Source organism: Ustilaginoidea virens, chromosome 4 (assembly GCF_000687475.1).
Source record: "Ustilaginoidea virens chromosome 4, complete sequence".
NCBI lineage: Eukaryota > Fungi > Ascomycota > Sordariomycetes > Hypocreales > Clavicipitaceae > Ustilaginoidea > Ustilaginoidea virens.
The window spans coordinates 838,435-858,566 of record NC_057319.1 but is presented as its reverse complement, the minus strand read 5'-3'; the positions used below and the strand labels follow the sequence as shown (position 1 = coordinate 858,566).

Below are 20,132 nucleotides of genomic sequence, written 5' to 3'. Positions count from 1 at the left end.
CGAATAATATCAGACTTTCCCCTGGTTATTGCTGGAGACGCGTGATCGCGGGCCAGTCACAGCCTTGGTCAGTGATCAACCGACGACTTTAAATCGAATAGCAGTCCATCTTGCTGGCGCCATAAATAGTACGCGACGCCCGTTCCCTTACAGCTGGACGCCTTCTTTTCCACCTGACATGTTCGGACATGTTCGCATTCCGCTTTGGGGTGATGCATTCTACAGGCTAATATGCAATAGTCTGTTACAGTCGCTCTAGGTCGTACGCAATAGTCAGAACTAAAAGGCCTACTATTTTAGAGATTGAGCATATACCTAGCTACTGTAGCTAGACCTGGCTTCTGTCGCAGCCACGCCTGCGAGAATAACTTGCAAGTCATGTGCCAGATAACTACTAGCGGTAGCCTACTCTAGGTCAATGCCCCCCCCTAAACGACTCATCGATCTACCCAACTGAAGCCACAAGACCTAGTTCTCGGCCGCAACTAATTCCAGTCCCATGGCGTAAAGTGGCGCTGTGGGGTCAGTGGAAGCTTATTAGAGTGGTACCCGTGGTTGATGACGTGCGTATTACCATCTCCAGGTTGGCGTCGTTCGTTTTATTTCGATTTCGCAAAGCGCAGCTTGACCGTGGCAGATCTAGTCGACCCACAGCCTGTATTTTCTCACGTCTTGGCCGACATCCGGCGGCCAAAGAGGAACACGGGAACTGAACTGGGATTCTCGGCGAGATTGTGGGGATTTCACAAGAGTCCGTGGCAAAAGAGGGAGAGGGGAGCTTTGCATCAACAAGCTGGGGCTAAACTCCCCCGACATGTCTTGACCGATCCCCAGGCGTCGATGCGAGCATCCTCGCAGCAGCTCAACGAGCAGAATCTCCTTCCTGTCGACAACTTGTCATGCCACATAGCTCTGGATCGAATTGCCGAGTTACCCAGCTACCCCTTATAATGACCCTGATCCAGGTAAAAGGAACAGTCGAGAGGCGCGACGCTCGAGGCACTCTCCAATCTGTCAATTGTGTAGAGGTGTCATTCTCGGCTTGAGTATGCCTGTCGGGCAGCCACCGAGTCACGAAATCCCCGCCATTGCAACCATGACCAAGGTCATCATCACTAGCGGCATGGACCCCGATGTAGGCAGAAAGCGCATATAGCCCGCTACAGTATACGAAGCTGCCTCTTGCACGTATCAAGCGGCTCTTGTCGTCGCGGTACACAGGGTTCTTGGAGGTGTGGGATGCTCCTAGCACCTAGACGGCTATGTACAACGCCCTCGCTAATTTTTGGTAAATTTCCTTGGAAACATGCGCACCCAACGCCAGAAAAAAAACCACGCTAAATTTTGCGCGCCTGGCGTTTCTACTTGTTTCTCAAATCGTGTAAAACGGACGCAACGGGCCGTGGACTGGGGCAATCAAGAGCAAACTGCAATGGATGACTTGCCCGCTTCTCGGCCGACTTGCCGAGCCAAAGATGAACAAGCATCTTAAGCAGTCGTCTCCAGCGTAGGAAGGTTCCCCGGCCTATCTCTATTTCATCCGCGCATCGGCAGAGTTGGCACTGTACGGCACATCCTGCTCAGCAGATCGATCGCCGTTAGTCTGGACCAACAAGCGTGCCGTCTTCTCCGTCCGAAATCCGAACTCGCCCGACCTTTACCCGTAACGCCGTCTGGACCCGCTTTTCCCGTCCTCTCCGTTTCTCCATCCTGCCACCGTTTTGCTCTGTCCAGCGTCTTCACTCCGATACCGAAGCGCCGGGCAGTAGACTACCACCCGCGCGTGCACTGCACACGCCCTTGTATTACGTGTTTTCGACCCTGGCCTCTCATGAATTCCTCACCCGGTCTGGGAGGCGCCAGACGCCCCTTCTCGCCCCTTCTATCGACGTTGAGTTTTTCCACATTGGCCTGCCCATGCCCGGGTAATGCGTGGCCTACCATAGTCATGGATGCGCCCGTGTTGGTCAGCCCGTGGACATGCTGCCTTGCAACTATCTGTGCGTCTTGTAGCTACGACCTGTGGCCTGCTTTGATCCTGGTTATGGTCTGATAAATACCAAGGGCCGCGCCTCCTTCATGGTCAAGGGGGCGATTTGACTTTCATGCTTTCCATGACCCCTTGGTCCCATCCTCGTGTCATCACCGAACAGTCTCCCTTTTAGCTCGTCATAATGCCTCCAGATGTGAAGGCATCGCTTCGACTTATCCGTCCAAGTGTGCGCCAACTCAAAAAAGAAGCAGCTAAAGCTGCGGTGCAGAAGTATCAGGAGGTGCCGCTCAGTAAGGTTTGCTGCTTGGATCCTCTAACTAATCATCCACCAGGATGTCTTCCACCGGCACTTCGCAACTTCATAGTATCACATTCTACAGAGGGTTTTGAACGAAGTTGTCAGCCAGCAAGACTAAGAGCGAACCCGGCGAACGTCGCATTCGGCGACAAGGCAAGGCACGACGCGGCCCTATGGGAAGCCATCTCAAACACCTTGCATCCTAGAGACCCGAACGCACCCACTCGCCTGTCTAAAGAGGAACTTGACTAGTTTGAATCTCGAGACATAACAGAGCTTCGCTAGAAGTCAAGACACATCACAGCTCAGGAAAAATTCATCAAGCGAAAGAGGCAAGGAAAGTCTCAGCGCGAATTAGATATATTATACGCTGCTTGGAGAAGCTGGCAGGCCGGGAAAAGAGTCACAGATACTTTGAGGAAGCAGATAAATTACGAGCAATGAACCAATCTACAGCGCATCTTAGACGAGAGGTGGGAAATTTTAAAGCGGAAGAGGTTCGGAGACAGCAGCGCTTACGCCGCTAAGCTAGCCCATCCCTTAATTGACCCCGACGTCACTACCGGCCTTGCTGACCGTATTTTCCGTTATAGTAACGGAGCAAACGCACATGAGGAGATCGCCGAGATTCACGAAGCCGTGGAAACATCAAAGGGGGCAGCGCGATGCCTCTTTGGCTGCGGAACCTTCTTCAACACATCGGCACTTGCTAGGCACGTTCGCAAGCTCCACATGCACATCTTCAAGACAAGATTCGTGTGTCCCGAGTGGAAGCGGATGAAACGTGAGGAAGCGGTGATTGAGGCGAATCCCGGTGCCTGGAGCAGTCATGTTCGAAGAGTACATTGCAAAGTCTACGCGCCGAACCTGGAATCTCTACCGGACGCCCTCTGTCTCTTGCGCGGCCAATAATATAGACAGAGAGGATTCTCCCGCCACTTAAACAATCACCGTGAGCTGTTCTGTTCGACGAGCCGCTCCTCCGTTCAGCTTGCCTGCAAGGGTTCTTGGTCTATTTCATCATACTCTGTCACATCTGTCTCGCACTTATCATCAGCAGCAGAGATGGGCGAGGTAGGGCTTTTTGACGCTGTGGATTTGCGTTGATGAGAGACAACTTCGTGGTTGTTCTCCTGACTTGTTTCTTTGTCTCGTGAATCCTGGGTCGTGGAAGCTATAATTTGACCTGATGCAATGAAAACTATTTGCATTACCTGAAACATCAGCACTGCGATGATTTACTGCCGAGCAAGGTCAGCGTCAGCTTGGGCAGGAAGATGGGAGTATATTCACCGTTACCAGCGTAGTTAAATAGTCCACTTTGATCTACCATTGTGCTGAGCATGGGGGAATCTATGGACCCGACCATTCCCGAGGCCTCTGTATTGCCAGAACGTGAAGCTGCAGATTCCCTACTACTTTTCAGTGACATATATAAACCCCGGAGTGCAAGTCATTACCCTGCGTGTGGCGCCGGTTTTCCATCTACTATGCGATGGGGTCCACGGGTTGTCTACTCCAAGCTTGCCTCACTGCAACGCGATGGAAGTGCATGCGAAGCGCTTAAACCTGGGCGAGGTGTCGGGGGTGTGTTCTTGGTGTCTAAGAACAACAGGGATGGGCTGGTCTTGATATGCTTGTTTTCTACTGCTGTTCGAACTTGAAGTCTTGCGCTTAAACATTACTTGATAGGGTTGGGAAAACAAAATCCAGGTCATCATAGGTCAACAATGCTGGCAAGAGAGCATGTGTCGGAAAGGTTAGACTTCCAAAAGTATGACCGGACGCTTATATGCACATTTCAATTATCCCTTTCCACAAGGGTTTTTTTCCCGGTTTTCTTCGACTTTTTACTAGTAAATCCTAGTAACAAATCTCCCTGGGGAAAAATCAGCTTTTTACCAAGTAGATTTTTAACTAGGTTTTACAAGTAAAAAGTCGATTTTTCCCTAGGTGCACTTAAACACTACGAAGATTCATCAGTGCAGAGACGGATATACGGAAGACGTTAACTTTGAGAGATGCGACGATCCATCTAAACCAAGCCATAAGCTTAAGCGACTGCCTCTGGGCTTAAAGAGAGAAGGAAGCAAGTGTGGACGATATAGTCGCAGAAACCCCCAAGTCGCTGTGGCATATCTCTGTATATTGGTTATATCTGTGGCGCGTGCGTAGAGCAAATGTCAAGGATATATTTTAAGATGCTGGCACTTGATTTCTTATTGAGAGACACTTGGCATAATTTCTGCGGCGTGAGAGAATTTATTTGTCCAACACCCCAGAATAATCCCCCCTCCCCCCCAAGGGTTCCTCCGCTACGGGGAAAATACCATCAGCGAAACGGCAATCTACGTCTGCTTCATACTCCTCCATTTCTTTTGTGGAAGTAAACTGGCCAGTAGTGGTGCGAAATGGCCAGCGACCTGTGATGATGGTGTACAGGACAGAGCCCAGGCCAAAAATATCAGCAGCATAAGTCGGTTCCCAGGCATCGTTCGGGTCACAAAAGCCAGAGTCAGGAAGTTTTCCACCAGAAAGCCGGGGTTCTTCGCAAGTTGATCCCCCAAAGTCGCACAGGCATAAGCCAAGTGATGGAGGCAATGTACCATGGACGAGGAAGTTATTCGGTCTTAGGTCGCCATGTATAACACCCTTACTGTGGATGAATACGATGGATTCAACGGCCTGAACGAACCATTTATGGCGAAGGCTGAGTGGCATTTCGTTGCCATGTTGGTGTAAGAAAGATGGAAGGGTTCCATGGCTAGCCTCAACGAAGAGTAACCCAGTAGGAAACTCAGTCTTAACAGGAGCTTTTAGGATGATCGGTCCCTGGTTGCAGGCGGAAGAAAAGAGCAGTTGAGCCCGGAAAAGAAGCGACCGGTAACTTGACCAGTTCGGCCGAGTTTGTCACGGGATGCAGACCATCTTGGCGAAGGACGTAAAGGGCAAGCGCATACAGCTCAAGGTAAACGCCAGCGAGAAATCGCCGCCATTTTCCCCAAAGGGGTACAGTAGCTGATTCAAATTGAAGGAGCTTGGCATCATGGACTATGACAGTGGGGAGATGTGGCAACCTGAGCTAATGAGAGACGCAGTATCCGCGGGGAGTACGGAGTACCTCTTGAGTCTTGGGCCAAGAGGCCCTGTGGGGAATGCGCTGACTAAGGGAGGAAAAAAGTTACCGAGTACAGTACAACCCGCTAAATAGCTTCAACTTCCTTTTGCCCCCTATGCTGAGCGAATCATCACAGCCCGGCCCACCGTGTGTTACTGTCGGCCGTGGACCAGCATGAGCAGCGAACGTATTTGTTGCGGGAGAAACAAAAATGAAGTAAAATCACAGGCAAGTGTTGGGGCAAGACAGCTGCATCGACGTCCAGGGCTGGCAAAGTAAGGAGGCCGCACTTAGTAATTCGGGCCTTAGTAAAGTGCCAGGCCCCTTGGTAACTAAGCTCTTGGCTGGTAGGCTAAGACGGCTGGTGCCGAGAACCGCGCCTGGAAATGGCATGGTACAGGTGACGGGCCATATTGGGAGGCGTCGTCGCTCCAACAAATTGCCCGAGAATCGGAGACATTGTCTGTCGTAGCCCACCTGTACGGTATGGGTATGTAAAGGGCCATCGATGCCCGCTTGTCTGCTGAGCTGGAATCTTTATCCTGCTGACATCCTTGCATCCTCAGATATAGCAGCAGCTGTCTGTCTCTTGCTCCGACACGAACAAGCTCGATCCGGCAAAGATGCACCTGGCCAAGCTACTCGCTCTAGCAGCTACGGCATCAGCCTTGGAATCCGTCCGGCTGGGACCGCCCTACAAGGACCCCGACACGTGTGCGTCAACAGCAGGATACGTCCTCCGGTACTGCCCCGACAAATTGCGCTGGTGGTGTCACCAGAATATCTACGTCGTGCCACCAGCTGGGGTTGCGGCCCCTCCACAGCCCGAACCTGGCCAGTGTGGACGTGAAGCGGCGACCTTGCTGAGGAAGTGCCTCGGGCGATTCTTGTCCATCTGCGTCGAGGACTTTCACTTCGCGTGTGGGAAGGGAGCGTACGGCAAAAGCTGCAACGCGTAGCATGGCGGACTGCGGGATTTTTTTTGATTTGTCTTCTTTTCTCCGAGTTGGCGATTCGACCGAGTTTCGTTCGGCGGGAGGGTAGATACTTTTTTTAGTCTTTCTTATGCATGTCTATATGTAGGTATGTGTGTAGGGTGTGTAGGTGGACGCGCACGCGGATAGAGCTGCTCTGACACTGCGCAATTGCGCATCGGTCGTCAGGCTGGGATCGAGGGTTTCGTTTGGACTGGCACTTACTAGTTACCGCCCGATTTCTTGTACGGAAAACCTGCATCGCGTCTTGCTCACCCTTGGCTTGGAAGCTGTTGCTTGGTGCTGGTGACATGGGTGCAGCCAACTCCCTACCCAGGTAAAACAGGTACCTAACCCAACCTGCAGGGGCAAGTCGATGACTCCTGGCCGTGTAATAAGTTGCAAGGCTGTAATGTCAATAAGCACGAGGAATGCAACTCGTCTGGGCGCTATACAGTATACACCCGTCGGCCAGGCCAGTCACAAGCAAGGCACGCAATCACGGAAGGCATTGATGCTGTCTGGTGATTGGACAGCTCCACCTTGGTGGGGCCCATGCCCTGCCGGTTTCCCCCCCCCCACCAAGATCTTGATTCTTTCAACTTCCGCACCCCCTAGCTTTGCTTTGAAATCATGGACTCACCGACCCCGTCATCGACCGTCACACCCAACGGAATTTCTGCAGACAAAGGGGCGGGCTTGGCGCACCCTGGCCGAAAACAGTCATTTGTCACTTCACATGCGCGTTTGGAGCCTATTCGCCTGGATGACTAATCTATACCCCTGGAACCCGCTTCCCCGAAAGAGCTGTGCAGCTCGTCTGGCGGCTAAACCCTGTCTTGCAACCATGTGGTCCGAAAACGCCTTGTTCGAGATCTGGGGCAGCGCAGGCGAGGTTCCCCATTGGTAGGATAGCAAGCCGGCCGCGGAAGGCTTCGGAGATAGGCACCTATCTCCAGCATGATGCAATGGCGTCAGCACGGACCTAGTGCGACTACGACCGACTATTTCAATGTTTGTTTTCTTTTTGCGAGTTATGCCGGTGTCTCGCTGAGAAACCGTCTGGATAAGAGTCGGCTTGTTGGCCCCTCCAGAAGGCCTCCCGGAAGGGCGGCTGTCATCATCCACTGAAGCTCAAGCAGCTGCTCCCAGCTTTTTCCTTTTCCTTTTTTTTTTCTCTTCCTTTATTTAAAAACAGAGAATCCACCGTTCGAGGTCACCGCCGCCGTCAACCACACGCCGCAGGTCCAAACGTCTTGCCCTTCTGGTCTGGCTTGGCCTGGCTTGGCTGGCTGCTAAACAATGTTGGATCACGGACGGGAACAGGGAGAGTCCGGCCCTGTTCCTCCTTTAAACAACAGCACGACCACCGTCGGCGATAGCCCTCTGCCAGACGACACTTCCACCGACGGATACTGGGGGGACACGTATGCGGACGGTCCGGTAAGTGAGAGTGCTGCGCGGCAAGACTTTCAACACCTCCGGCGAGAGTTGAGCCGGAGAAGCACCGGCGCGTCTCCTGCCCACAGAACCAGATCGAGAACCAGTTTTATCGGGAGAGTCTTTTCTTCCGGCCAGGCCGGCCAGGCCGGCCCGGATGCGGAAAAGCAAGACGCCTACCCCGACAGCGAAGAGGCAGCAGCAGCCCCCACAGACTTTGAGCTCGAGCAGTTTATCCGCCAAGGCCACCTGGAGAAGCGCAATCCAAATGGAGCATCAACCAAGAAAGTCGGCGTCTTGTTCAAGAACCTTACCGTCAAGGGAGTCGGTGTCAATGCGGTTTCCGTGCGCACCCTGCCGCAGGCCATCGCTGGCACGTTCGGTCCAGACCTGTACAACCATCTCTGCCATTGGTTTCCCGCCCTCGACTTTCGAAGCCGCGGGAAACCGAGAGAATTAATACGCGACTTCACGGGCGTCGTTCGTCCGGGAGAGATGATGCTCGTGCTGGGACGACCCGGCTCTGGCTGCAGCACGTTCCTCAGAGTCATCGCCAACAACCGAGCGGGCTACGAGTCTGTGCAGGGAGACGTCATCTACGGCGGGATTCCGTCATCTAAAATGGACAAGCGATTCCGCGGGGAAGCAACCTACAACGCCGAGGACGACCAGCACATGCCCAGTCTTACCGTCGGCCAGACGTTGAAATTCGCCCTCCTGACCAAGACGAAGAAGCAGGAGCGCGGCAACATCCCCCTCATTGTCGACTCGTTTCTCAAAATGTTCGCCATGTCTCACACAAAGGACACGCTTGTGGGGAACGCCTTCATCCGCGGGGTGTCGGGCGGCGAGCGCAAACGCGTCAGCATCGCTGAAACGCTCACCACGAAGAGCAGCGTCACCTGCTGGGACAACTCGACGAGGGGACTGGACGCCTCCACGGCATTCAACTATGCCAAGTCGCTGCGCATCATGACCGACGTCTCGCATCGCACCACCCTGACGACGCTGTATCAAGCCGGGGAGGGCATCTACAACCTGATGGACAGGGTCCTCGTCATCGACCAAGGCCGCATGTTGTACCAAGGCCCAGCCAGTGAGGCGAAGCAGTACTTTGTCGACCTGGGGTTCGACTGCCCTCCCCGACAGACGACCGCGGACTTTCTGACATCCCTGTGCGACGTGAATGCTCGGCAGTTCAGGCCAGGATTTGAGCATTGCTGCCCCAAAACCGCCGAGGAGCTGGAAAGGGCTTTCCGTGGGAGCCGAGCCTACAAAGCACTCCTGGACGACGTCGACGGCTTCGAAAAGTACATTGACGACACTGGCCGCTCTGATGCCCGAACCTTCATCGACTCTGTCCGCCAAGCCAAGTCGCGCACGGTGATGAAGCAGTCCGTGTACACTGTCAGTCTCTGGAAGCAGGTCCTGGCCTGCACGCGTCGTGAATTCTGGTTCCTCTGGGGCGACAAAGCTTCGTTGTATACCAAGTTCTTCGTCATCATCTCCAACGGACTCATCGTCTCTTCATTGTTCTACAACACACCCGGTGACACGAGCGGTGCTTTTCTCCGCGACGGTGCTGGTTTTTTCTCCATCGTGTTCCTGGGCTGGCTGCAGCTTTCCGAGTTGATGAAGGCTGTGTCTGGTCGAGCAGTCATCAATCGCCACAGGGAGTATGCGTTCTACCGACCCAGCGCAGTGAGCTTGGCTCGCGTCCTGGTTGATTTACCCTTGCTGGCTGTGCAAGTCGTCGTCTTTGGCCTGATCATGTACTTTATGACGGGGCTTGATCGGTCGGCGTCGAAATTCTTCATCTACCTGCTATTTGTGTACACCAACACCTTTTGCGTGACCGCGCTTTACCGCGCGTTTGCAGCTGTTTCCCCCACCATGGACGACGCAGTGCGATTTGCGGGAATTACGCTCAACTTGTTGGCCGTGTTTGCCGGGTACGTCATTGCGAAACCCGTTTTACTGCACCAAAAGATTTGGTTTGGGTGGATTTTCTATGTCAACCCCATCAGCTACGCCTTCGAAGCGATTCTCAGCAACGAGTTTGGCGGCAGGATCATGGACTGCGCGCAGTCCCAGCTGGTTCCGCAAGGCCCGGGAATCAGCCGTGAGAACCAAGGCTGCGCCATTGCCGGCTCATCGCCGGGGAGCCCGCAGGTTGCAGGATCGGCGTACCTGTCTTCGCAGTACGAGTACAGCCGGTCGCATCTCTGGCGTAATTTCGGCATTCTGATCGCCTTCACAGCGGGGTACATTGCCTTTACCGTGCTTGCTACCGAGAAAATCTCCTTTACCGGCAGCGGCGTGGGAGCTGTGGCGTTCAAGTCCAGCAAGAAGCCGAGGCAAGCTGCCAAGATGCGGAACAGGGCGGATGAAGAGCATACTCCTCCATCCGAAGACGAGACGGTCGGGCATGTCCAACGGCAGACAACACCAGACCGAGCGTTGGAGGAGGAGGAGGAGGAGGAGGGTAGTCGAAGCGAGCAAATCTTTACTTGGGAGGGCATCGGCTACACCGTGCCCACGGCGGCTGGTCCGAAGAGGCTTCTCAATGACATCAACGGGTACGCTAAGCCCGGTGAACTGGTCGCTCTGATGGGTGCTAGCGGTGCCGGCAAGACGACGCTGCTGAACACGCTGTCGCAGCGCCAGACAGTGGGCGTTGTCCAAGGCACCATGCTCGTGGACGGCCGAAGCCTCGAGGCCGATTTCCAGCGCCGAACCGGGTTCGTCGAGCAGATGGATCTCCACGAAGGATCTGCCACGGTCCGCGAGGAGCTCGAGTTCTCCGCGCTCCTCCGCCAGAGCCGCGACGTCCCCCGCCAGGAGAAGCTCGACTACGTCGAGACGGTCATGGAACTCCTGGACCTCGGCGACATTCAAGACGCCATGGTGGAATCTCTCGGGGTCGAGCCCAGGAAGCGGCTCACCATCGGCGTAGAGCTGGCTGCCAAGCCCTCGCTCCTGCTTTTCCTCGACGAACCCACCAGCGGGCTGGACTCGCAAGCGGCCCTCTCCATCATCCTCTTCCTCCGCAAACTATGTTCTTCCGGCCAAGCCATCGTGTGCACCATCCACCAGCCGTCGTCGGAGCTCATCGAGCATTTTGACAAGATCCTTGCGCTCAACCCCGGCGGCAACACCTTCTACTCGGGTCCCGTGGGGCGCAACGGCCAGGCAGTAGTGGACTACTTTGCGGCCCGCGGCTCCCGCTGTCCCGAGGGGAAGAACGTTGCCGAGTTCCTCATCGAGACCGGCGCCAGGGTTTCTGATCGCGAGCACTGGAACGAGCAGTGGCGCCGATCCGACGAGTACAAAGCCCTCCTGAGGGAAATCGGGCAAATTAAGCTTCAGAGGCGAAGCCGCCAGCAGGCGCCGCCGACCCAGACCCCCGAGGCCCCCACCACCATGCACGAGTTTGCGGCGCCCGTGTCCGCGCAGGTCAGGCTGCTCACCACGCGGATGCTGATGAAGCAGTGGAGACAGCCGTCGTACATGTACGGCAGGCTGTTCACGTCTGTCATTGTCGGCATCGTCAACGGGTTCACGTTTTGGCAGCTGGGCGACACGGTCAACGACATGCAGAGCCGCGTGTTTACGTCGTTTGTGGCGATGCTAATCCCGGGGACGGTGCTCAACGCCGTGCTGCCGAAATTCTACGCCGACCGCGCGCTGTGGGAAGCCCGGGAGCACCCAAGCCGCATCTACGGATGGGTCGCCTTTTGCACGTCGTCCCTCCTGTCCGAGATTCCGGGGTCGCTGGTCGCCGGTCTCGTGTACTGGGCGTTGTGGTACTGGCCCACCGGGCTGCCGACCGATTCCGCGACGTCTGGATACGTGCTGCTCATGACGCTGCTGTTCTTTGTGTTCCAGTCGAGCTGGGGCCAATGGATCTGCGCGTGGGCCCCGAGCTTCACCGTCATCAGCAACGTCGTTCCCTTTTTCCTCGTCACGTTTGGGCTGTTCAACGGCGTGGTTGTTCCTTACGAGCAGCTGAATGTGTTTTGGAGATACTGGGTGAGTTGCCCCCCCCCCCCCATCGTCAGGCTGACTTGACCCTCCAACCCTCCGACACTCCTGTCAGACAAAGCCGGCTGACATCAGTTAGCTGTACTACGTGAACCCCAGCACGTACTGGATCGGCGGCGTGCTCGCCGCCACGCTCGAGAACCAGCCCGTCAGGTGCGCGCCCAACGAAGCCGCGTACTTTGACCCGCCGGCCGGCCAGACCTGCGGCGACTTTGCCGCCGAGTTTGTCCGAAACGCCGGCCGGGGCTACCTCGACAACCCGGGGGACCGCCGCAATTGCAGCTACTGCCCCTACTCGAGCGGCGCCGAGTTCCTCGCTTCGCTGAGCATCGAGCCGAGCCACAAGTGGAGGGACCTGGCCATTTTCGCCGCCTTTTGCGTCTCCAACTGGATGTGAGTGTTGGCCCTTGATCTCAGAAACTGCCGCTTTTTTTTTTGTTATAGCTGACACGCGATTTAGGCTGGTCTATTTTTTCATTTACACGGTTCGCGTGCGCCGATGGTCGTTTGGCTTTGGGCGTCTGGGCAGGGTTTTGTAGATGACGGCTTAGCGGGTGTTTCTTTGGGGTTTTCCTCTTTTTTTTTTTTCCTTTTTTTTCCTGCTGGGGAATATTTGTAGACGTTTAAAAGTTGCCACATGCTGGTAGTAGTTGACGGGCCACTTGCACTTGGGCGCTCCGGAATAGACGTGCTTGGGAATACAAGTGATGCATCGACGTGTCGTCGCAAGACTTTGTGTCGCAGCAGACGAAGCCCATCGGAGCCGCACTCGGTGTGGCGTCACGTTTTGGCTCAAGTTGGTCGACCGGACCGGCTGGGCTTGTCCGCGCCAACCGACACCCTTGATCCAGCCTGTTCTTGCCAAGAAGCCGCCGAGTAGTCGGGACGGCGGGCTCGGCAGGGCATATTGCCGACTCGCGGGCTCTCGTGGTCCGTCTCCAGGCCAAAGGTGCTCGGCACGTCGGTGCCGTGCTGGGGCTATGGTCGAGGCGGCGGGCGAAGAAGCGCGGTTGCTGGGGGTCGATGGTCACGGCTGATGGACACGGCTGATGGTCATGGTCGATGTCATGATGTCGTGGTTGATAGTCGTGGTGCGCTATGCGATGCACTTGCTGGCAGAGTCTCGGCCAGGCCAGCTTGCCATGTAGGTGCTCACGGCGGCGGGACCAGACGCCTGCTTGCCGCAGATTCACCAACCCGCGCTGCATCTATTCACCTCAGCCCCCCCTCCTACAGATCAGCCACCGCCTCTACCGACTTCACCACCCGCGCCGGCGCGCCAACCGCCACGCAAAAGTCGGGGATCGACCTCGTCACCACCGACCCGCTCCCCACCGTGCATCCCTTGCCGATCCTCACCCCCGGCATGATGGTCGTGCTGCCGCCGATCCAGCAGTCGTCCCCGATATCCACCCCCCGCGCATACTCGACCCCGTCCCTCCGCGACTGCACGCCCGTCTCGTGCGTCGCCGCGTAGATGGACACGGACGGACCAAACTGCACCCGGCTGCCGATCCGAACCAGGCCGCAGTCCAGAATCACGAGGCTACACACGCACGCACACAAAGCGTCAGATTCCCTCGTGTCTGTCAATCACAGGGAGGCGAGGGGGGGGTGGGGCGTCCCTACTTGAAGTTGGAGTAAAAGTCATCGCCGACGGTGATGTTGCATCCGTAGTCGATGCTGAGGGGCGGCTCGACAAACGCCCGCTTGCCCAGCCGGCCAAACGTGGCGGCGAGCATCTCCTGCCGGTCTGCCGCAAGCGACTCGGGCGTGGCGTCGTGCGGGAAGTGCGTGTTGTACTCGTGCATGGCGCGCCGGGCCCGGAAGCGGCCGTCAACCAGCTCTTTGGCTTGGGCGTCGTATCTGGGCCGGGTTAGAGGAGGGAGCGGGCTGGCTGTTCTTCGAGTCGGGGCGGCGGGGGTCTTGGGGCTTACAGTTGGCCGGATATCATTCGTTCGTATTGCTCGCACCACGGGACGTTGGACAGCGTCCTTGCGTGGGCGATGGCTTGGGGGTCCTTTTCTGCGCTGGCCATGGGGGATGGAGGTGCTCTACCTGGGGCCGGGGGCGAATACTGTCAACTCGGTGATGCTGGATGACTCTGGCGAGATGGATGAGAGTTTGCTCGAAGAGTTGCTCGAAGAGTTGCTCGAAGAGTTGCTCGAAGAGTTGCTCGAAGAGTTGCTGGACGGGTTGCTGGACGGGGTTGCTGAGCCTCGTGGCGGTTTCGGGCCTGAGGCCTTACCTATTTACCTTCTACGTGACGGCACGCGAATACCGGTGCCATTACGTGGTCGCACCTGCCCCTTCCGCCAGATGCCCCCGCATCCCGCATCCCGCATCCTACTGGTTCCAGCTTCCTATTGACTAGACTGCTCTACCTTTGGCACTACTTACCTGGTAATCCCTCTCATCCTCGTTTCTCGCAAGCATCCTGCTTCATGAAAACTTCATCTCGATTCATGCCGACTTGGCCAGCTCAACCACCCGCCTGGCTGCCTCGCCAAAGTACGACTCCATCGCCAGTTCTGAATCCGCCTCCTCCAACTAAGGAAATCATCAGCGACCGCGTCGTTCCATAGGTTCAGGCACACTTGCCATTTGCAATCCCTTTTCCGACGCGGTACCTTGTAGCCTAACCACCATGGGCATCTTGGTATCCAGCTCAGAGGTCGCCTGACTAATGGACTCGGCAATCATGTCGCATCGCGTCAGACCCGGCGCAAGATTGGCAATCTCGCGCCCCTCCCTTGCGTGGTCCGAATCGTTTTTTTTTCCCGTGCGCACCCCCAAACATGTTGACGAGAATGGCCTTTACTCTCTGGTCCCGAGTCATGATTCGAAGCGCCTGGGTTATGGTGTCCTTGGTGGTTTGCCGCCCGCATCGAGATTGGCGCTCGCCACCGCCGTGAAACTCGATGTCTTCGTTCGTTGTCATGGCCAAGCCCGCGCCATTCACAATGTTGCCAATGTTGCCAATGTCGCCCGTCATTCTGACGTACACGAAGCCATGCTTTTCAGCTTCCGCTTCGTCTGCAACCTCTAGCGCCTAGTCACGAAGGGGAAACAGCTCCCTTTGCCGCCCTTGGCCTCATCGTCAAACGTAAATCTGGCACTCAAGCCTGTAAAAAAGCCGTCTTCTGACCGGCCGAGGGGGTTGATCTCCAGGTGTGTGGCGTCGTGATCGATGAATATCTTATACACCCTGGTGATGATGTGCCTCAGGTTGGAGCTTTGGCCGGCGGTTCCAAGCTCACCTTCAACGTTCTCGATCGGGCTGGTGGTTATACCCTCGGACAAACCAAGGGGGAAGTTGAGTAGGCTCTCTGGACGCCGCTTAAGTAGAACGGCAAGATTGACACCACCATGTCCAAGAATCAGAATGGCTGGCTGGTAGTTTTTCCCGATCAATCGTCATGGCGAGGTACCACTGAGACTCGTGGGGCGTGGACTCTGTGACGTACAGCTTGTCCACGGCGAGTCCGGCGCGGACGTTGCGCTTGTTTCGCAGCCTTTGGTTCAACATTTCGATTTCATGGGGACGCCGTCGAGACGACCTGGATGCCACTTTGCAATCCATCGTCGAAGATGCCAGCGGCGCGGCCCCTTCTTCAAGAACCTGAGTCTCGATGATGCATTCACCTCCTATATGATGCACTGGTCAGATGGACAGAAATGCAACTTTCGAACACGGTTGCCAGTGTTGAGCTACCGAGTTCTTCAGTAGCTACCCGAGCCTCATCAGCCGTCATTGCTATTCTGCCGCGAAATACGGAGACGCGGTGCTAGCAGACGTCAATTTGACACATAGTAGTCTTAAAACAAAACTCTTTCCATGGTGATACCGTGGGTTTTACGAGAGTGAAGCACCAACGCACAACGCACAACGCACAACGCACATTTCTTTGAGAATGTTTTGCACTGATATTCATGCAGACTTGATTTTCGAGTCTGATCCTTCGGCGTGAGCTATGACTGCGGTCAGCCAAAGGCTGGAATAGGAACAAAAAGGGTTCGGAAGCCTGTACATGGCGAATAGCCCTCCGGAGCCGTTGTGAAGACAGCATGACTATGTTTCCCGGAGCAATTGAAGAAGCTAAAGACCGAAGCATTTTCCGACAGTTTCCACATTGCTCGTCGACATTGTTACTGACGGCCTCCATCCGCTAAACCGTGAGGCTGTCATTTAACCGATCGATTTATCGCATACCTTATGTAGCTGCTGTCGCGCAACTTGTAGACGAAACCGCCTTGATTTTGGGATTCTGATGGGATGATGGGTCGTTGGAGCCTAGGCTATATGGCGCGTCGAATCAGAGCATGCTGGCGGATGGCTCGACCATCCATCCCAGCTGCAGTGCACTCCCCGACGGTTGTGTGCATGCTGATTGTTGCATGAAATGGGACGATGGAACTATAGCCACGGAAACGCTTCATCTTGCCGGGTAATTGTTGTTTGTTTCGATTGCATGTTCACAACGTCAATCGACTAGCGATACGCAAGAGGCCCCACTTCAAGTCACCCCCCCCCCCCAATAAAAACAAAGCAGCCCCCACGCACCAGCCCCTGTGCCTGTGCCATCGGTTGCAGTAGCGGGGCGCTCCAACACCCCTGGCCCTCTCGGCTGATGAGTAAGCGAAGCTCTTTGTTTTTTTTTCTTTTCTCTCGTTTGCCTTGCCAAGTCCGCCCTGGCTGATAAAAGCATAACGCGACACGGCCAAAAGCCAAGCCACGAGCCAAAAACATCAACCTCGTTGCCTGCCACATCTCAGAGCCATAATGGCCTCGAAAAAGCTTACCCGCACAAGCCAAAGGGCCAAATCGAATAGCGCAGCCGTGGAAAAGCCGGTCAAAGCCAAGCCTGCCAAGAGCTCGCCGGCGGCAAAGAAATCATCCGGCAGACCTGGTCAGTAAAAGACGCGTCCAAATGACACGACCTGGCCTTGAGAGCTGCGTCCCACAGCCCGGGGCTGTCTCAGGCTGGCCAACGGGTTGCCAAGCAGCATTCATTTTCTAACCTTGAAGCACACAAGAAGTCGATGGAAAATCACGCCGTGATGAAAAGCCCGCGACGACAAAACGAAAACGCGTTGCTGCGGATGATGAGGAGGAGGACCAGTCTCGTCGCAAGAGGACCATCAAGCTTGAAGGCCCCACGGAGCAACGCAAAGCAAAGACGGTGCCCAAGAAGGCTGCGCCCGAGAAGGCTGCTCCCAAAAAGGCTGCTCCCAAAAAGGCTGTGCCCAAGAAGGCTGCGCCCAAGAGAGCTGCCAAGAAGGAGGAGGCTGTGTCAGAGGAGCGTGAACTCTTGAACCAAGCTCCCACCGAGCCAATCGCCGTATTTTCCTTCGGAAGTGGCGAGTGTGGTGAGCTTGGTCTCGGGCCGAAGCGCACTACCGCTCTGGTACCCAAATTCAACGCGAACCTCGATCCCAGCGAGGCGTCCAAGCCTCACGTGGTCCAGCTTGCTTGTGGTGGCATGCACACCATTGTTCTTACCTCCGACAACAAGATTCTGACCTGGGGCGTCAATGACGAAGGCGCGCTGGGCCGAGATACCACTTGGGAGGGCGGCATGAAGGACCTGGACGGAGCGGCATCAGACAGCGAAGACGAAGATGGCGAGCTGAATCCGCACGAATGCGAGCCCAGAGAAGTCACGTTCAAAAACGTGCCCAAAGACACCATCTTTACCCAAGTGGCTGCGGGTGACAGCTGCAGCTTTGTGCTTAGTGCGACCGGACACGTGTACGGATGGGGGGCATTTCGAGTAAGTTTGAAACCCACTGATTCGCTTCGCATCTACTTGGAGGAGGCATTTTCCAGGAGGCACTTTCCAGAATCGAGATAACCAGGGAATTGAAACAATGCTGCTGACATTGGATGCTCACACACGGTAGGACACCAAGGGAGCTCGTCGGTTTTGCTACGACAAGAACGGCAAGCCTGTCGAGATACAAATGGAACCCGTCTTGATCCCCGAACTGGACAATGTTATCCAGATTGCTTGCGGAGCCAATCACGTCCTGGCTCTCGACAAGTCGGGCCAGGTTTGGGGCTGGGGCTCGTACGAACAGAATCAGCTGGGCAGGCAACCGTTTGGTCGGTACCAGTCTGAGACCTTGCTGCCTCGCCAGGTGCGAGTCTGCCCACGCCCCATCAAGTATATCGCCTCGGGAGAATATCACTCGTTTGCGGTCGACAAAAAGGACAACGTCTGGGCCTGGGGTCTCAACAGCTTTGGAGAAGCCGGTTACGCCAAGGAAGCTGGCGGGGACGAGGCGATCCTGCCCTATCCGATGAAGATTCCGGACCTTTGCGGCAAAGGCGTGACAGTGCTGGCTGGCGGGGCCCACCATTCTGGAGCCGTCACGGCCGAGGGCAAGTGCTACGTGTGGGGACGGCTGGATGGCGGCCAGCTTGGCATCCAGTTTTCGCAAAGCCAGCTCGACGACGACACGATTGTGCGCCGCGACGAATACAACAAGCCACGCATCTGTCTCCGCCCGACAGAAGTGACGGAGATTGGGGAGGTGGCCCACGTTGCTTGCGGAACCGATCACACGCTCTTTGTCAACCGGGACGGTGTCGGCTACGCCACGGGATTCGGATCCGTCGGCCAGTTGGGGCTCGGCAACGAAGACGACCAGGATTCTGCGCAGCGCATGAAGGGCAAAGACATCAAGGGACGAAAGCTCATCGGAGCCGCCGCCGGAGGGCAGTTTTCTGTCGTGACCAGCACGGCCGAGGTGCCCACGGGGGAGTAGTAGTAGTAGGAGGAGGAGGAGGATGAGATGAGGATGAGAGGGGGAAGCAAGGCAGACACGGACTGTCAAACCGACAGGCTTGTAAAAGTTATCATGATGGCTTTCAATATACAAAGGAAGGGAAGAAGGAAAGAAGGAAAGAGAACAGGCGGGTGGGGAGGAGCGGACAGGAAATGGGATGACGACGGAACTGGCATGTTTTGAGTTTACATAGAGGGCCTAGTGCCAGATTGCTTGCTGCTTTGATTTACTAATTGGATGCACTGTTCAAGGGGGATGGCTTGCGAGTTGCTGGACTGACACCCTGCTTCCATGCCAAGCGCATGTAACGTCTGTCCGTCTTGACGCAGACGATGCCCGTCCTCTTTAGCATCAAGAGAGCAATAAGAAAGCAACAAGAGAGCAACAAGACAGCAACAAGACAGCAACAAGACAGCAACAAGACGACAACGATTGCCCTCGCCCCATTTACCGCCGGCCACGTCGTTCGTCCCGATGTGGCAGGTATCAGCGTCGTAGCGGATCAAATCAACCATTACACAAGACCAATCCGCGGCGGGGGACGCCCAAGTGAGCGATGGCGGTATGGCCGGACGACGAAGCGATTCAAGGTTACATGCGGATAGCGATGCCGAGCGAAGCTTTGGCTTGAGTAAAATTAATCCCCCCTCCCGGTCTGCCCCAGGCCGGTTTGCCGCGGGGGCCCCGCTTATTCTTGGCGACGTTGCATCCGTCCAGCCTTGGCTGACGTAATGTTCCCGCCTTGACGTCCCCGCCTCCGCCCCCCCTTCGGGCGCAAGAAGCAAAAATAGAAGCGCCAGCGCCACGGTTCATCCTTCGTCGGCGGGAAAAAGGGGGGCGAGGGGAGGGGCGCTAGCGTCGACGTGTCGGGGCTCGTGTCGTCTCGTCACCGCCCTGGGCCGGCCCTGGCCGTTGCGATTGGACGTGGCGGCTGGTCCGGCCCGAGGAGCCGCCTGTCTGGTCGACGGGCGAGCGACCCCTGGGGCCTTGGCATCCGTCGTTGGCGCGACGAGCCTCGGTGCTTACATACCTAGGTGCATGGCAGTCCGGGGGCGTTGGAGGCTGAGCTGCGGCGGAGCCTCGTAACTTCCCTGCTGAGCAGCCTCGTATAGCTGGGCATCGGGGCGGGCGAGGAGGCTGCTCGGCCCTACGCCGATCCCTCGTGTTCCGCCCCGGCCGCCGGGTCCTCTTAGGCTCCGCTTCCCCGAATACGGGCATCGTGGACGAGATGCCAGGAGAGAGGGGCATTGCGTCATGCCAGCTGGGATGGCTGGCATGCATGGGGGGCGAAAACTTGTATAAGAGGACGGGCTTGCGTTGTCGTTGCTGCTCGTTCTTGTCCTCATCCACCAACCTCATCATCATCATCCAACATCAACTGCTCACACATCCACTTGCATCCCGCTCACATCTACATCAACTGCTCACATCCGCTCACATCCACTCACATCCACTCCGCACATCAGCCGCTCA

General features: G+C 56.1%; 6 protein-coding genes across 6 annotated transcripts; 4 read left to right on the top strand and 2 right to left on the bottom strand.

Annotated features, from left to right (window-relative positions):
* Window positions 1–2,174: 2,174 nt before the first annotated feature.
* Window positions 2,175–3,203, top strand: UV8b_04766 (uncharacterized protein; the record flags this gene model as incomplete). Its single annotated transcript, XM_043142264.1, has 3 exons — window positions 2,175–2,283; window positions 2,758–2,788; window positions 2,885–3,203. 3 exons carry the CDS (start codon window positions 2,175–2,177, stop codon window positions 3,201–3,203), a joined length of 459 nt encoding a protein of 152 aa, XP_042998198.1.
* Window positions 3,204–5,895: 2,692 nt separating this feature from the next.
* Window positions 5,896–6,259, top strand: UV8b_04765 (uncharacterized protein; the record flags this gene model as incomplete). Its single annotated transcript, XM_043142263.1, has 2 exons — window positions 5,896–5,899; window positions 5,976–6,259. The coding sequence occupies 2 exons, from the start codon at window positions 5,896–5,898 to the stop codon at window positions 6,257–6,259; spliced, it is 288 nt and encodes a 95-aa protein (XP_042998197.1).
* Window positions 6,260–7,685: 1,426 nt separating this feature from the next.
* Window positions 7,686–12,406, top strand: UV8b_04764 (uncharacterized protein; the record flags this gene model as incomplete). Its single annotated transcript, XM_043142262.1, has 3 exons — window positions 7,686–11,855; window positions 11,947–12,260; window positions 12,328–12,406. 3 exons carry the CDS (start codon window positions 7,686–7,688, stop codon window positions 12,404–12,406), a joined length of 4,563 nt encoding a protein of 1,520 aa, XP_042998196.1.
* Window positions 12,407–13,097: 691 nt separating this feature from the next.
* UV8b_04763 (uncharacterized protein) lies at window positions 13,098–13,905 on the bottom strand (the record flags this gene model as incomplete). Its single annotated transcript, XM_043142261.1, has 3 exons — window positions 13,098–13,413; window positions 13,497–13,733; window positions 13,805–13,905. The coding sequence occupies 3 exons, from the start codon at window positions 13,903–13,905 to the stop codon at window positions 13,098–13,100; spliced, it is 654 nt and encodes a 217-aa protein (XP_042998195.1).
* A 425-nt stretch (window positions 13,906–14,330) lies between these two features.
* Window positions 14,331–14,862, bottom strand: UV8b_04762 (uncharacterized protein; the record flags this gene model as incomplete). The annotated part of the gene is made up of 3 exons (XM_043142260.1): window positions 14,331–14,417; window positions 14,511–14,619; window positions 14,666–14,862. 3 exons carry the CDS (start codon window positions 14,860–14,862, stop codon window positions 14,331–14,333), a joined length of 393 nt encoding a protein of 130 aa, XP_042998194.1.
* Window positions 14,863–16,650: 1,788 nt separating this feature from the next.
* UV8b_04761 (uncharacterized protein) lies at window positions 16,651–18,638 on the top strand (the record flags this gene model as incomplete). The annotated part of the gene is made up of 3 exons (XM_043142259.1): window positions 16,651–16,777; window positions 16,905–17,641; window positions 17,772–18,638. The coding sequence occupies 3 exons, from the start codon at window positions 16,651–16,653 to the stop codon at window positions 18,636–18,638; spliced, it is 1,731 nt and encodes a 576-aa protein (XP_042998193.1).
* Window positions 18,639–20,132: the final 1,494 nt, after the last annotated feature.